This window comes from Python bivittatus, unplaced genomic scaffold, assembly GCF_059951505.1.
Source record: "Python bivittatus isolate LINGU-HERP-01145 unplaced genomic scaffold, Pbiv_v1 ctg000200_np1212, whole genome shotgun sequence".
Lineage (NCBI taxonomy): Eukaryota > Metazoa > Chordata > Lepidosauria > Squamata > Pythonidae > Python > Python bivittatus.
Genome location: NW_028277040.1, coordinates 13,867,185 through 13,884,595, shown reverse-complemented (window position 1 = coordinate 13,884,595; position 17,411 = coordinate 13,867,185). Strand labels below are relative to the sequence as shown.

The 17,411-nt window shown below is 37.2% G+C and overlaps 1 protein-coding gene across 1 annotated transcript in view; it reads right to left on the bottom strand.

Moving 5' to 3' along the window:
- Window positions 1-17,411, bottom strand: part of COL5A2 (collagen type V alpha 2 chain) — a 155,860-nt gene that overhangs the window by 26,243 nt on the left and 112,206 nt on the right. The window contains exons 18-31 of the mRNA XM_088135723.1: window positions 15,081-15,134; window positions 10,018-10,116; window positions 8,579-8,623; window positions 8,394-8,492; window positions 7,602-7,655; window positions 6,437-6,544; window positions 5,182-5,235; window positions 4,585-4,683; window positions 4,259-4,312; window positions 2,512-2,610; window positions 2,365-2,418; window positions 2,204-2,257; window positions 1,330-1,383; window positions 138-191 (exon numbers count right to left, since the gene is read on the bottom strand). Of these exons, the coding sequence (XP_087991849.1) occupies window positions 138-191; window positions 1,330-1,383; window positions 2,204-2,257; window positions 2,365-2,418; window positions 2,512-2,610; window positions 4,259-4,312; window positions 4,585-4,683; window positions 5,182-5,235; window positions 6,437-6,544; window positions 7,602-7,655; window positions 8,394-8,492; window positions 8,579-8,623; window positions 10,018-10,116; window positions 15,081-15,134 (981 nt within the window). The remainder of the gene's footprint in view (window positions 1-137; window positions 192-1,329; window positions 1,384-2,203; window positions 2,258-2,364; window positions 2,419-2,511; window positions 2,611-4,258; window positions 4,313-4,584; window positions 4,684-5,181; window positions 5,236-6,436; window positions 6,545-7,601; window positions 7,656-8,393; window positions 8,493-8,578; window positions 8,624-10,017; window positions 10,117-15,080; window positions 15,135-17,411) is intronic.

The following is a 17,411-nucleotide window of genomic DNA, read 5'->3' as shown; positions in this document are numbered from 1 at the left end:
TAGCAACTTCTAAGGGGAAAAAAACCAGCTGTGGAAATATATCCTTGTCTTTCACATTGTAGATATGAATGAGTTACAAATAGGTAAAATAATCAACCAACTTCATCAACCAAACAAAACCATTATAAAGCAGTTACCTGATCACCTGGCTTTCCCCCTTCCCCTGGAGGGCCTGGAGGACCAGGTAAACCCTACAAGGAAATAAATAAAGCGAAAACAAAGCACATGGTCAGCATATCTATTGGACTATACAAGGTATTGAAATTACTGCTTCAGTGGTATTTTAAATTGAGTATAAAAAGTAATTCACAGGTAACCCAAATACAGATAGAATATTTTCTTGCAAGGAGGAAATCAGTGTCATTATATATTAGACTGAAGAACTTACTGGGTTGCTCTATTTTTGGCCAAGTAGCTCTTCCAGATAAAAAAATGAACATTGAAATGTTTGTTACAGGACAGCAACCTAACCCATTCAGTTCTAATTTTGATCAGTGAGGTTAATTTTTATAGGTGTTGTTTATTGAGAATATTTTGGCTTTGGTATGTCACTATGAGAAGGAGAGAAAGGGAGAAAATGTCTTTTGCTATACAGAATGTTGCGGCTTGCAGGTTGTCACACTAACGATCAGGTGGAATCAGTCAAAACTCCTTCTATGGCCACAGTCCCCAATCTTGTTCCAGTGGAAATCAAATATTGTTTCTTTAACATGGCTGATTATAGAAATAAGCAGCAAAGCAAAGCACCACATCCAGCATCATGTTTGTTTCTGCATGAAACCTACATATATTTTTAGAAAATAAAACTCATAGCTCAGTCCTTTGTCTGCAAGTGGGCCCATCTGCTCAAAAACAAAAACAAAAAAAAAGAGAGAGACTGGTGGTGTTGGGGGTGTTCCAGTTCCAGAGGATGTGGTGAGGAACAATCATGTAAATTTAGCCAGGTACATGTGTAAATTTATGACGGATCAGATCCACTAGGCCCGTCATTTTATGAGAGTGCTCACAATAGACTCCCTAATTTCCAAATTTGCCTGCTGCCCCAGAAAATGAATGCATCTGTACACTAAATACAAATGGGGAAGCCCATTAAGAGGCCAGTTTAATGGCTATTTTTCTGCTTATGAATATTGCTCTTTTTTAAGATCTCCAATGTTTTCTAAAAGGAACATAATGTTTTTGTACTGAACTTGTTATGAAGAAATTTAAGCAAGAATATGGTGGTCATTATTTTGGCAGATGTTTTATTATATTTGCTTTACTCAAAGGAATATCAACCCAAAAGGATGGGGGGGGGTTATCATGAAAATTGCTTTCAAAAAGACTCACCTGAAAGCCTGTAGGACCTGGAGGACCTAGTTCTCCTCTTTCTCCTGCTGGTCCCTGTACAAAACAAAACCCAACAAAAGTTTTTGAAATTATTTCTTATAGTATCATGACAGCTTAAATCTTCATGTTTCAATATCCTGGATGCAATAATAGGAAGATACTGTTAGTTGTTAATTGCTCCCCATAGCTTATTTCACTGCAATCTGATTGATAATACCAACTGTTAACATTTACATACAGTAAAAAGTTAATTTGACCTATAGCTGTATTCATTTAGACAGTCTTCCCTTTGAATCTGTATGATTTTAGATATTCATTTTATTCTGAAGTTATGACAAATGGTTAGGAATTGTTGTCCTTTTCTCTAAATCTACTTTTTACATGTCAGGAATCAATAGAACAGATAAAATAAGTCATCTGGATTGTCAGCATCAATATCCTAGTTTTTTTGTTCAGAACAGAAAAATGAATGTATCTTCTTCAACATTTCAGAGGATGGGGAAAATGTTCCTTTTTAACATTTTTAAGATCTGTATGCTACAACAGCATGTAGCATCAATTCTATGAATGAATTAAAGATTCCTCTGACAAAAGAACTGAATAGCAAATTTTCTGCCTTTGTATTTCAGCAAGGTTGTGTTATCCTCCAATAATTCTCTACCCCATCATTAAGTATATCTCATCCGTCCATCTTCCCACTACCGCTCCTTTAAAAAAAATGAATTTAGCAAGGAAATGATCATGCATTCATAAGTATGTATACACAACACTCTCATTCTGCAGGGATTGAACCCATTATTTCAATGGCATTCAGACAAAAGCATTTATCTTGAACAGTATCCTTGCACACCAGAAGAGTTTAGATAGAACTTACATGGGGACCAACAGAACCAGCAGGGCCAACTTCACCATCTTTACCAGGTGCCCCCTAAAGTAATATAATAAATAAAGTTGATTGAGATGGTATATACATGTATATACACATGCACCATAAATGCTGTGGTTTAGATCTTTTTTTTAAAAAAAAATACTTACTCTCTGCCCTGGGACACCAGCATTTCCCGCTTCTCCAGGTTTTCCAGGATCCCCCTATTTAAATATATTATTATTATCATTATTATTAATATTAATATTATTATGCAACTTGGTAAATATGGGCAAACTATGAAGCCCAATACTTACACTACTGCCTTTTGGCCCAGGGAGACCCATGCTACCTGGCTGGCCTCTAATTCCAATTGAACCTGCTGGGCCTGGCCGACCATCTTCTCCTGGAGCACCCTAAGATAACATCAAGCATTTAATCCTGAACATGGATAACATTAAATCCAGTTTGCTTACAGACTTTTTTTTTTTTTTTTTTTGCAAATTTCAGTTGCAGAACCATTCTCACACACCAATATAGGATCTTTCAGGAAATGGAATTGGAAAGCTGGAAATCCATGTCCTGTTGACTCCATGTTCTGTTATTTCCTCAATATAGGTCATATGTATCACAAAATGGCTAGTTCGCTTATTTAGCACTTCTAACGTTTGTTAGTCCATAGCTGTAAAATGTACTGGGATAATAATCCCTAATACAGTTATTTCCATTAGAGGCAATGTGAGTACTAGCTACTCAGCTCCACTCCCTCCATTCTAGGAAAAACAAGGATGAGGCTAGGAAGTGTCCTTTGAATTATCCCAGCTCCATATACCATGTCATTTATGTACCTCACCTGTGTGTGTTTTTATTCTAAGAATACTCTGTATTCTAAGATCTTCTCAGAACTATAAAAAGGGTTAAAAGTATTCTCAGTAAATGAGTGTTCCTATCTCTATATCAATATCATCGTTCTAATACTGAATTAATCACCTCTAGTATTTTTGGACTGTAATCAACCCACACTTGACCTATGCATTTTCTAATTTACAACTAGAATTTAAAGTTTCAGTTACACAGATGTCATCAACATTAGGGTGGAGTAAAGCAGTCAGGCTATTGGCATCTGGAAATATGCTGAATCACACCATTGCAGTAACAGATCCAGAAATCCCTTTCAAGTGGGGCGTGCCTGCATCTGAGACAAGGGAAAGGGGACCGAAGGAAATAACTTCTGGAAATCTGATGTTGAAGGCCCCATAGTATTGGTTTTCCCTTGTTATTTGTCTGAATGTGTGTATAAAAGCAATAAAAGTGAAAAGATAAAAGGGATTGGGGAGTTCAAATTCAGAGCTGCTCACCCATTGCCATCCTGACTCTGCTCTCATTATTTGACTCTGACATTCAAAGATACACAATCTCTGAATTTGAGTCTCTTTAGGTTTTGTTTAGCTCCCATGGTTAGCAGATAATGATATCACAGTTCAGTCTTGGGCATGGCTACCAGCTACAGTTAAATGTTTACAGTTAACCTGTTTAGCACTATCTAAATTTGTATGTGTGTGTGTGTGTATCTGAAGTAATTATTAAATAAGATTTAACTTTAGAAAAGATTGCATCTAAACAGTTGTTCAGCTGAAGGTTGGGGGTGTTGCTTATTTTCTTTTTGCCTTCAAGTCAGTCTTGAATCCCGGTGATTGCCTGGCCAAATCCCTGCAGTTTTCTTGGTGATATTTTTTGGAAGTGGTTTGTCCTTGCCAAAGTCATCCAGTTGCCTCCCGGGCCCAAGGCAGGACTAGAATTCATGGGCTCCTGATTTTTAGCTTGGGACCTTTAAAAGGCCAGTCCCATATCCTATCCTCACCGAGTTGGGTTTTCACATAACAGACCCCTTTCATTCCTACCCCAGTGAGAATTGCTCTCTAAAATGAACTTGAGAGGGATACAGAAGGACAGCAAGAGTAAGGGTATCAAGAGTAACATCCCACTCAATTAATCTGACTTATAGTCAAATAAGTCTAGACACAAGTCAGCTAAATTCTCCCACAAATATCTCAATTTACTTACCAAAGGACCAGGTTTCCCTTCTGGACCTGAGACCCCTGGATTTCCTGTCAGACCCTGTAAAAATAAAGTATTACAAAACAATACTAATTCTGGTGCTTGATTACCCTCTGCATCCAAAAATTACACATATTCATAAGAACAATTTATCCATGTACATATATACTATTTCTATACTGTTTGACATTTACAGTCCTCTTGTTCCTTTTGACCTAAATGGTATTAAGTCAAAAGTCAAGACTTTTGACTTCCCGATGTGAGCAGTCCTCTCCATCTCTTAGGCACGTTAAATCTGGATGTATAAAGTAGGATTATTATTCTTTCTTTACCCTGGCACCTGGGAGACCAGGTTCACCCGTGCGACCAGGATCCCCTTGGCTTCCTTTAGGGCCTGGAGCCCCTGCAGGACCACGTTCTCCTTGAGCTCCCTGAAAAGGAAAGCAAAAGAAACATTACTCAATGGCATTTCAGGCGTAATTAATTAGTAATTAATTAATTACTAGGTAGGTGATTTCAAGGGTATGTGCCTCGATTTTATTTCCAAATAATTTGAGTTACCCAATAACTGCTCTAGCAGAACAATTTGTTTCAGATGGATTAATTTCCCTTAGAAAGATACATCAAGAAAGCAAGATAAATCAAAGGCAACATAAATAGATAGGTTTTTCTTGGCTAATCTCTAAATTTAAAATTGCCTCTCCTAAATCTCCAATGGCAGTATCCTTCTACCAGCCGAGGTGCACCCAGTTCTTTTTTTTTTTTAAAGTGGAGACTTGCTGAGAAAAGAAAATAAGGGATGACATTATGTTCCTTATCTTATGCACTATTTTGACTAGCCTTGCTTTTGACTCCATTTCCCATATCTATCTATATATATAGTACGATTATAAATGATCTTAATAATCCTTATAGCCTTATTAACTCACCTTCGGCCCTGGCAAACCATCAGATCCTGGAAAGCCACGGTTGCCAGGAGGACCCTATGGAAACAAAGGCATGCCTTTTTTATGGAGTGACATATATGATCCATGCTTGTGACATTTATACTTTCTTTTAAACTTAAAATTTGATTTTAAATATATCCCAGCTGGAGAAAAAAACATTCAGACAGTAGAAATGCCGAAGGATTACCAATATACAATAGACACCCTGATCTGGGCGTTGCTGATGAGGACATTTCCTAGTGAAATCTAAGTTTATCCAGCATCATTATCTATGACGGGCTATAATAATATATAGTCAACTATATATTTAATACTTAGCATAAGGGATACAGAAATCTGATAATGATACAATAATAATAATGACCATATGATACAATTTTCACAACAGTATTATTTATCCTAGTCAATAACACACCTATACAAAAAATAAACCAACCAACCAACCAACCCTTAAACCCATTAGTTAAGTGAATGCTTGCCATGGAGATATTTAGAAACCAACTACATCACTTAGCACATTTATTGAAATGCTAGAAAGCAAGCACATTAAAAACAAAGAAGGAACAGGACAAAACCTCTTTGCTCATTTCTGTGGAATACAACTAAAATAAAATGACATTATTTTGTCAGGTGATATTTACCAATATGGGTAAATTTAAGAAAACTTTTTTTTTTACAATAATTATATGACAACACCCTATCACATTTAGTCCCATATGTCCGTTTTTTAAAATTGCTTCGCTGTTCTGAACTTTATAGAAAATGTTTTTCATTGTACAAACTCAGTTGTTCGCTCTAGGAAGTTCAGATCCTATCTCACTATTAACAAGCACAAAGTGATTCTTCTAAAGCAACAGATTTTGGAGTTTCATTGGAGAAAGTTGTTAATTAATGAATTGAATCCAAATCTTTGATTTAGAAACTTTTGTGATGGGTTAATAGAGAAAAAAAAATGGAAAGGTAATATCTGCTAATTTTTCCTTACTCTTGAAGCCATACATGCCTTCCAAAAAGTCAGAGAAGATTTTTGGAAGGAGCAAGGAACTGAGTTAGAAAAAAGCTATCTTATACACTTTCCTCTGAAGGGACTGAAAACAAAATCCAGACCATTGTTTTGCCATCGTGGTAGGACACCTTTTGGATTTTCTGCTCTCAAGCACAAAAATAAACAGGGCTTTTCCAAAGCTAGCCCAAATAAAACTACTGAGATTTTGGTTTTTTTAATCATTGTTCTTACCCTCTCTCCAACAGATCCAGGAACACCGACTGATCCTGGGTCACCACGAGGACCTCTTTTCCCTTCTTCACCAACAGGTCCAATTGGTCCTTGGGGGCCGTGGGGACCCTAGTGAAAAACATTTACACTTATAAAGTAAATGTACAAAACCATAATTCAGCCACATTCCCATTGACACAAGCAAATGCTGATGCCCCATTTAAAATCCAGTTATATTTCTTGAAGAAGGATCTTAAAAGATATCATTTCTGCAAACATTTCTTCTTCATGTTTTTTTCCTTGCATATATTCCAAGACTCTAGCAATTCTAGAACACTGGCCAAATTGCATTAGGAAAAATTAACTCTGCAATTATTCTTTGGAATAATGATTGAGTTATTGAATAGTGAATAATTATTTGAAGTAGCTAAGGAAGGGTTTATTAGGTGAATGTAGATTTTCTAGTATTGTAGATATTTATGAAATAGATTTGGGGGCACAGATATAAATAAAGAGATACAGACAACTCTAGGCCACCTCCACAGCAGGCTGCAAATGAGACAGCAGTGACGTGTCATGTGGACATGTCCTTTAAAAATTGGTAACAATGCTTTTTCATGCCACAGTTAAGTGGGAAATTAGGATGGCTCCCTTGTTACATTACCAGCTAGTTTCCCAAGGAAGGGAAAAGTGTCTGCTGTGTGTTTAATAATATTCAAATCACCCCTTCAAGCTAAATAAATCTTTAAAGAGAAAAACAATTTCAGGGCCAAGTTTCATATTTGTTTTCTTAAAATCAAAAATGGTATTCTTTTGCGATATGGAGAGGTCAATGGGACAGCACAATTAGCAATTAAGGTTTACAACTAGGATCAGGGAGATTAAGGTTAAGATCCAACTTCAGCCGCAAAAACTCACTGGAGGATTTTGAACCCTCACTCTCCCTCAGCTCAGACTACCTCACAAGGTATAGAAAAGCTGGAGGATGGAATATAAGTCTAATAAGTATTAATGAGTAATTTACAACGAGAAAAAATAACAACCAAAATGAAAAATAAAGTTTGAAATTAAACCATAAAGATTCTAGCATATTAAGGACAGAACTGAATAACAGAAAAAAATGCATGTTATTTTGTAAAAGGGCATTTTAAATATGGTTTCTAGAGGATACATTTTGAAAACTTACTGGTTCTCCTTTGGGCCCAGCTTCTCCTTTGAACCCTGGAACACCAGGATCTCCCTGAAAGTAAGTATCATCCATTAAAATAATGATCTGAGTTATTCAAGGTGATAGGAAGTACAAGAATTTTTGTCACTCACATGTCTTGTTCATTTATTATAATTTATTATCATAGGTAACATTCATGGTCTCTACAGTGGTACAGATCATGGTATGATCTATATGATCTGTTCAATAGTATTGTAATGATATGGTCTATATTAAGACATATACTTCATGGAGAGCAGTCCTATATGTAAATAAACAAAACATGGACTGTTGTCAGCAATCCCTAAAACATTAAAAATTTAAAATGTTGATTTTCATCTTCAAAACACTGCCTGAGAATTTGCTTATCTCAGTATAAAATTATTCAGGCATTACAACTGGGAGAAGGAGCTCCCTTAAATATGCTTGCAATTTCCAGCCTCAATCTCTTGAGCACCTGGTGGCTTGTAAGTTATAGAAAACATCCTCTTAAAAGTCCTGTGTTGTTCTAACAAAAAGGCCTATTTTTATTCTGTTATTCTTAATGTTAATTCTGTTACTGTTAATAATAATTCTGTTTAGATTGCTACCTTTCTTGAGGGCCCTATGGGCAGAAAGATGGAACATAAATCAAAACACTAAATAATAAACAACTTATTATTGTATTATAGTAATAATACAATTAAAACATTTGTGGTAGTTGTATAAAAAATGTAACAATAATAAAACTACTGGAACAATAAATCAATTTCTGATGTTGGAAATCATTACCGTTTGTCCTCGAATGCCAGGAGGACCTGTGCTTCCTTGTGGTCCTGGAGAACCAAGTGGACCTGTTAAGCCAGGTGGCCCTGAAGTTCCTGGAGATCCCTATGAGATACATTTATATGGTCAACAATGTCCACAGAAGAAATATAAGGTCTTAAAAAGAGTATTTGCTTGAATCAGTTACTTACACTAGGCCCTTTAGCACCTGGGGAACCATCTGTACCTACAGCACCCTAAAATAGCACAAAACAGTTATGTATCAATACAGTTTCAACAAGCACACCTATTCCTATGCACCCATTAGACTGAAATATCACATACAAATGTCAATTTATTATGTAACAAGCGACAATTTCTAAACAACATAGACTGGAGTATTTTTCATGGTGAATAGACATTGACAGCTGTTTAACATCAATGCCAGTGGTCACAGACTACAATTTTATGGACATCTGTCCTTTGCTTACCAAAAGCAACTACCCTAAAACCATACAAAGAAGGTTAACAATAGCAAGTATCTTGGATTCTGACCCAGCTTTGATTATTCAGGCTTAGTTAAAAATGAACACATTTACTATTGCATAACCTCTCATGGAATAGACTTTGAAAACATGTTATAATAAAATGTTTAGTCTTTAAGGTGCCACAAAATCTTTTGTTATTTCCACTGAAATACGAATTAAAGCTGCTACTTGCTTAAAACTGACACAGAAGAAGCGGTAAGAATTAAATATGATAACCAAACTTTGCCCAGCCTATTGAAGAAATACATTCCAAAAGGTTAGTAGGCAAGGGTACAATTTTAAGAGGTGAAATTTTAAGGAGTGAAGTAGGTGCTTTAAATGTCTAGACATCTTAAGGCACCTCTCCTCCAACATAAATGCAAATAGTTTCAAGCTTTTTGAACTTGCCTATTCTGGGGAGCTCTTACATATCCTTGAAAAACCGTAACTTCTAAGCAATTTCTATAAGGTGATAGAAGTGTCAGAAAATTTCATCTGTTCTACATTTTTAAACAAACTGACCTAATTCATATTTTGTGCATAGCTACTTGGATCAGAACACTTATCCTTCACATTCCCTACTTCTCCAGATTTTGTGATTTAGCTCCAGACCAAAAAAAAACCAAAAACAAACCATATAAAAATGCATCCATATGGAAAGTTGCATTAAAAACTATATAGTATGGAAAGATACAAAGAAAATGCAAATTGGCTGATCCATAAATCTCTGGCAACTGCATATACATCTGGCTGCCCTAAGCAAAGGAGTTATTGTACAGTTACTTTAAGCTACATAATGCAAAGGTAGTTTCTGTTTTCAAGCCTTTTCTGATTACTCTGTAACTGTGACTAGACACAGAATACGATATTACCTGTTATACCAAAAACCAAGGTGTACTAAGTGATCTCTCTCTTTTATAACCTGTGCCTCTGTTTATGTGTTTACAATCATCTCTAACTTTTGAATGAATTATTCTCTGTTCATATGCTTTTGTTGAAGACAGTGCATAGATCTTCCATCTGCGTGCTATATTTTTATCTCTGTATATTTATAAACAATGCATAGTTGCCAGTCAGGAATGAGTAGCTCACATTCTTAATTTATAACAGTTTGAAGAACTTACAGGAAGACCAAATAATCCTAGGGGACCTGGAGGACCTGTTTCTCCTCTTTGTCCTTGAGGACCTTCTGGACCACGTGCACCTGTTGGACCAGCTTCGCCCTGAAGTTTCACATTAAAAGAGAAAGTAGGAAATGCAATATTAATACTAACCACCATATTAATGCAACGATATTGATTCTCTCATTAACTGAAGGTGCTTTTTTTTTTTAAGTGCTTATTTGGATTAAAAATGTTAGAATACAATAGAGTGCCTGCTCCCAGCTGTTCCTCATAACTACCTGAATCTCCCAAGCTAGTCTAAATGTGGAATACAATGCTACCCTGGCACTAACGTAGAACCAAGATGAAGTGCAGTCTACCTGGATTCTATACATGGAGTGGTGGGTTCCCATTTTGTCCTTCAGCACAGAAATAAAGCGTCTTCAGCCCCATCACATTACCTGATCAAGAATCCATTCAGGCTCATATCCAGTTTCTGAATTCAGCATATTAGGTGTGATTTTAAAAAACACTGGGATTTTTTCATTTTCTGTTGAACTGTTTTGTGTTGTTGTTTTATAAAAATCATCTTACTTTTCAAAAAGTGAATTCAAGGCTTTTCTTTATACAATGAGATGAATAATTTTTTATAGTGGAATTAGTGTAAAAGACAAACAACTATTTTACAGCTAGACATGGTTGCTACAGCTGCCACCTCCTCTTCTTCCCCCTCCTCCTCCTCCATCTCCTCCTTCTCCTCCTCACTTTACACATTTTTTGGCTGCAAAAGGCCATAGGTACCTGGGAGTGATGGGATACCATAATCAGAAGGTGGCTGAAAAAGAATTGATGGCTCTTTTTTTATAATGAGCTTTTCATAGTAATTTGTCTAATTAAAATAGGCATGTGAAACCCACTGGTTACTTATTACAGACATTATTCGGCTAAAAAAAACCCTATAAAAACGACTATTGTTATTCAGTGTTTTGCCATCAAATTTTGGCATGATGACCTTGGAAGACTCCTGGAGTTACAAAAATGGGGCTGAGAGCCAGGTAGGGCTCATATGATCTACCTACTGCATTCATATTCAAATCATGTTAATAGCATGCAATTAATAAATAAATTAGAGACAGCATATTATGGATGCATATGGTGATTCTTAATGTAATGTGGTATCATTCTACTGATCTGTTAAACTGAGGGACTTGACTCCAATTAAAAAAAAACCAGAAATGTCATGCATTTCCTTTAGACATTTGTTAAATCCTGGCCTCACTTTATTACACATGTTTTAGAAGGGTTACTATTTGATTCACTAAATTACTGCACTGGCTATTAAGTTCTTGTTCAGTGAGAATTGCCAACTGTAAATACAACATAATACTTCTGTTGGACTGATTAGTTTTATCCTTTCTCTCCAAGTCCGTGGTTAGCAGATGTTTGCTGTGCTGCATAGGATTTCGTCATTTCAAGGCACAGAAAACTTCAGTCCAACAACTATTACTACCACCATCCCACAGAACTACCTTGGTACTTCTTTCCTTCACAGATCAGAGACAAGGGTTTCTAGGAGAAGGGACATAAAGAGAGTTGCTAGGAAATCCAAGAACTTTAACTGCACTGATATGGGTGACTAAATCCTACTACAGTTGCCAGATTGCACATCAGAAATTTAGCTCTTAAAAACTCTGAGGCAACAAAGAACAGTGAAACAAAAGTTCTCCTCAGCTGATCTACCAGCTGCTTTGCAACACATTTGGAGTCTTGTTTAATAGGGAGAATAGTGCAATACACAATCTGGGAGACATTATGCCCGCAGTCTCATCTCCCACTGTACATTCCCAGGCAATGTACAGATTCAGCATAAACGCTAGTCTCCTTCAAGTCAAGCTCAACTTCTGGTGGCTCCATTACCATATTGTTTCCTTCGCAAGAATACAAAAGTGGTTTACATTTCCTTCTTCTCGTTTTGTTTTTTGTTTTTTTTCAACTTCCCAGTTTAGTCTATAGCCCTGTGGTTTTCTCATGGTCTCCCAACCTGTTACTAACAAGATCTGACTTTGCTTGGGTTTTCGAAATCAACCAAGATCAACTAAATGTTGCCACCTCCATTCAGTGGTGAGGACAACAGATGAAGAGATAAGCATTCCATGAGCTTGAAATTCTCCAAGTTTCTTCAGTGCTCCTCCTATGATCAAGGATATGGGTTGTGAAGAAAAAAAGCCCATGTCTCCATGACACTCACTTGTCACACACAGGGAGAGACTAAGGAAACAGACCCTTATCAGAATTCAGGGAAACACTGTAGCTGGTGGAAAAAAAAAAGTCTAATGCTACAGGAAGTAATACACTCAAGATTTCTCCTATTTCAATTCCATGAAATAAAAGTGTTCTGTAAGGCCACTGAAGATTCTCTTCCCAGTATACTTAAAGTACTTGCTCAAGAATTATGCCCTTAGTTCAGGGTGCACAACATTTAGGGGCCCCAAGATTTTACCTGCTCTTTGAAGGGCATGCTAAGAGCAAAGATAATAACTCATCTGGATTTAGCCTAATTTAATACATTCATTAAATGAAGTGGCTATCTGGAGTCTCTCCACATATTCAGTTACTTGCTTCTTTCATCACACTAGTAGGCTCTAGGAGCACAGCCATGGAGGGGCCTCAGCTGTGTGCTGCTGCCTTGATCTAGATCTGGGGTTCTCAACCTTGGCAACTTTAAGATATGTGGACTTCAACTCCCAGAATTCCCCAGCCAGCATACCCAAATTCTGGGAGTTGAAGTCCACACATCTGAAAATTGCCAAGGTTGAGAAACAGTGGTCTAGAGTTCCAGACATCTGAAAATGGCCAAGGTTGAGAAACAGTGGTCTAGAAACAGGTCATCACAACTGTTTAACAAATAGTTAAAAAGCTCAAACATCGCATTAGAAAAAATAATCTAGAGCAATAGAGAATAACCTGCCACCGATGGTATTCAAGAGCAGATAAATAAATCAATGAAATAAGACAATAAATACATTTAGGGAAGTTTTTCTCAGCCTGGCACTTTCAAACATGTGATGCCGGTAACTCCCAAAATTCCCAGCCAGCAGCACCGCTGGCTGGAAATTCTCGGAACTGCAGTGCCAATGCATAGAAGGTGCTTCAGTGCCAAAAGCAGGGGAATCTTTTCCCTATTCTAATTCTTTACACTAAATGACCTCTCCCTTGTCAATTTTGTTTAGGTATTGCACATGGCAAGAGGAGCATTAACACCAACTTTGCATGAGAAGAGGACAGTTAATGACACCACATAAATGAGTAATAAATTCTGGCTGTTCTTGGCTTTTCTGCTCTTTATTATTCTGTGGCACATAATCCTAGGAGCACTGCCAACGTCCATTAAATGTGATTGCATTTCCAGCTGTTTCAGCTTCCTAAGGGATGTTGCAATCAGATCTGTGCAGATAAATAACATTATATTTAAATAGTAAAAAAAAAATTGAAGAATTTTAAACGACGTATTGGGAAGTAAAGTTAAGTTTATTTCGTCTGATTAACTCTACTGACTATCTCAGAAGCAGGCTTCTTCACTTCAAAACTGGATGTACATGTGATATACTTGCTTGTCCTTGGTTCACACCCATCTCCCATTTCAAATTACATCCATCCACATCTGGGGTTGCAACAATATACTTGACCAGCACACTTTTTCTACAGTTCTTTTAGTGGAGAGTTCAGGGCAATAGTTTCACAAAACAATAATGTTTTAGGCAGGCTAATCTCTCCTGCTTGGCTTCTCCTCCTACTGGTGAAAAAAAGCTGTAATAGTGATGGGCAACGTGGGCTCTCAGAGCCTTTCTCCCTATTTTTAAGGTCACCAACACCTTTTCACCCCAGTTGCTGAAGTCAGCTGCATGGTTTCCTAGCCTCTCATAGCAGAAAACATGTAAGATTATTATGTGCATGCCCTAAAACATTCTTAGCACCTTTTTAAAAACAAGGAAAAACTTAGGAATAACAATTCAGACCTGCTTGTGTGTATGACATGAACTTTCTCACATATGCATCACTGACCCGGTCCACCTCCCAATGTTAAATATACTCCCCCCAACTATTACAACTATTCTCTACTTCTAAGCTAAGCCAAGCAGAAAATAATCTGCAAACAAACACCCAACACCTCATCTGAACTAAGACTCAGGCTTAATCAGTCCTAAGCAAGCCAAATTTCAAGAACTGATAATAAACCCTAGTTTGAGACTATAGCTTCTGAAATAAAGCAGAGTGTATAGTCTTTCTATAATATTGATTCTCCCAAAAATCATTCAAAACTCTGGCAATCAGGACACTCACATCTAGACTGGATCATGAGAGATAAATTAAATTAACTAAAGGTTCTGTTAACTCATTCAAAACCACTGAATACACGTTCCTAACATTGGGATCCCTGGGAGAGTTTACTCATCTTTTCCAAAATCTGAAGGTGACAGATAGTTCAGTTCATAATATCAGAGAAATAATTTCTAAATTAAGAGTCACTAATTATGAGCAATCTTATTTCTCACTGCCCTATGGAATATGTGTGTGTGCCCCTTCAAGTCGGTGTTGACTCCTGGTGACTGCCTGGACAAGACCCTGCAGTTTTCTTGGCAGGTTTTTCAGAAGTGGCTTGCCATTGCCTCCTTCCCATGGCTGAGAAAGAGGGACTCTCCCTAGCTCACCCAGCTGGCTTTGTGCCTCAGGCAGGACTAGAACTCACAGTTTCCCAGTTGCTAGCCTGGTGCCTTAACCCCTACACCAAACTGGCTCTTTTATGGAATACAGAAGTTTGCATAAAGATAAAGTCTCCTGCAAGTTGAGCTCTGTTCCTGATGTCTATATGGGGATGTGTGTCTTGATTTCTTAGCAGCAGTATTGAAGGAACTTATATCACCATCTTCTGTGAGATTTTCAGATGTTCCTGCCTAGCCTGGACTCCTGGTGATTTCCTATCCAAGAATTAAGTAGGTCCATTTGGGGATCAGCTGAGGCTGACCAAGGGCTGCCATCTAACTGTACATTCCATAATTGATTAATAAAGTTAAAAAAACACTTACCTTCATGCCAGGTATGCCAGGAAAACCCGGTGAACCAGCTATACCGAGAGGACCCTACAAAGAAGAGATGTTGAGCATCAGTGAGCAAATTTTCTAAGTAGTCTTGCAAGAGCATGAATTGAAACAGGTGCTCAGCATGGAAGGGAGCTTGAAGGGTACACAGAATAAAATATTCAGTTTCATGCATACCTTTCTTGTGGAAAAGATGTGGTGAGATTTTGACTATCATTGTATTAATGATATTTAGCAATGCAATGGGACTTGCATATTGTTTCATGCCAAGAAATGTTCTGTGCATGGAATGACTAGCCTCAGGTCAGAAATGGTTAACATTTTCAGTGGATTCTTTTTTCGCATTTCCTTATGAATGGAGATAGAAGACTTTTTATGTTTTTAATTTGGCACAAAGTGAAACTGGCAGATTTCTCAGCTAAGGGTTCAACTCCATGAATCTGTGCATTCAATCATATGTGCAGCATTGGATCAGGACTGTCACCTGGTTTTGCCAGACTCATTCCTTGTCTTTTAAAAACCAGACACATGGCAAGAAGTAGCTTGACTCCTTTCCATGCTGGGAACTACTGCAGCTTCCAAATTTGGATGGTATAGAAATTTATACCAATTTATTTATGAGTAGAACAAATGTGATAATTAAAAAAAAATGTTTGGAAGAGAGTGAAAATGGCAGATTTATCTACCCTGACCCTGATCTCTCCTCCAGAGCAGCAAATGACAACTTAGATTTTGAAAATTAATGCCTTCAGCTTCACTTTAACAAATAGTCACTTCTGTGGAAAATAATAATAATAAAAGTGAAGGCCATATAACCTGACTAATCTCAAGACAGAGAAAGCTCAAAAGGCACAATATTATAATGCAAAGTTTCAAAGAACTAAGAAAGCATTAGATGAATGTGTTAGTCTGAGTATTAAGAGAAAAAAATCCTGAAGGGGAAATTTCACAACATTCTACATAGTGCCATCACATTGTTTGATACTGTAAAGCTGTTTTGTTTTTGTTTTTTCCGTTTAACCAAGAGCTGGTGCAGGAATGGTATATTGGGATTTTGCTTTGAGGAGCTTTAACCCTTGGCCACACCATGTTTTTCAGCAGCACTGAGAAAGGGATGTGTGTGCTCTCTGCAAATGGCAGAAAGTCTATGTTGCTGCCAAAGAATTCCTCTATGGGGCTACCAGGAAAAGGGAGGATCCCAATCTGGACCATGGCAGTGCAAATGGTTAAGTCTCCCTTCCCTATGATAAAGCCCTGATCCAATCTTGCTCCTCCACCTTTCATGCCGGTTAATGGTTTAAAGATCAGACATATTACATCCAATTTAGCCCAAGTAGTTTTTTTTCTTTTGTTGTGCTAATTCTGATCCACTTTAGACAAAATGCTTTTAGCAGCAACAGAGCAACACACTAATATGTTTGTCATCCACTCTAATAAGATACTTTAATGGAGCTCTACTACTACTGCTTAGTAAACTATAACAATTAAGCCCAGTGGCCAGTGCTTGAAGTGTAGGATCTTCAAAGCTAGGAGCTACTGTAGGTCAGCTGAGAGATCTATCAGTTTCACTTTGTCCCACATTTAAAAAAAAAAACTTCTACATCCATTCCAAAAGAAATGTGAAAAAAGAATTCAGTGAAAATGTTACCCATTTCTGACCCTAGGCTAGTCATATACCCCCTACACAAGATAAAAGGAGACAGGATTGGACTGACCATTCTCCTGAAGTGTTTCACTTCATCTAAATAGACTTAGTGACTGTGAATTTCATAGCACTTGAATGTCAGTGCAAATCAAGTTACCAAAAGGCTGAATAAATCCTTAATACTGTTCAATACTTGTAAAGCAGCTAAAGTTCCATCCAAAGATCAGAGCAGACGTATAACAGGAAATGTCACATTCTATGTTCTGTTGAATGAAGAGTCACACATCAAAATCATTAGTATCACTGCATTTCACTTTGAAGACAATGTAGCCCATGGACATGGACAACAATCAAACATGTACCTCATGCTAGTCAGTTTTAACTTAAATATAAATGTTGGACAAAGTCTGTGTCACTATTAATTTCTTCTCCAGAAAAGAAGAATATCCTTATGAGCGATGGGTAGTCCTATGTAGTTCCATAGGACCAGTCTTCAGTAAAAAGATTTCTGTTTGGGTTATGTAATGCTTTTTGTGTGTTTGGCTATATTGAATAGATAGATCTTTGGGCAGTGGTGTGCAGCAATCAGAAACATGTCCAAACCCTTTCAAATGTTCACTCGTCCCCTGTGATTTCTTTTTCTTTTCCTTGGCTGGCTGGGCCCTTCTTGAAGA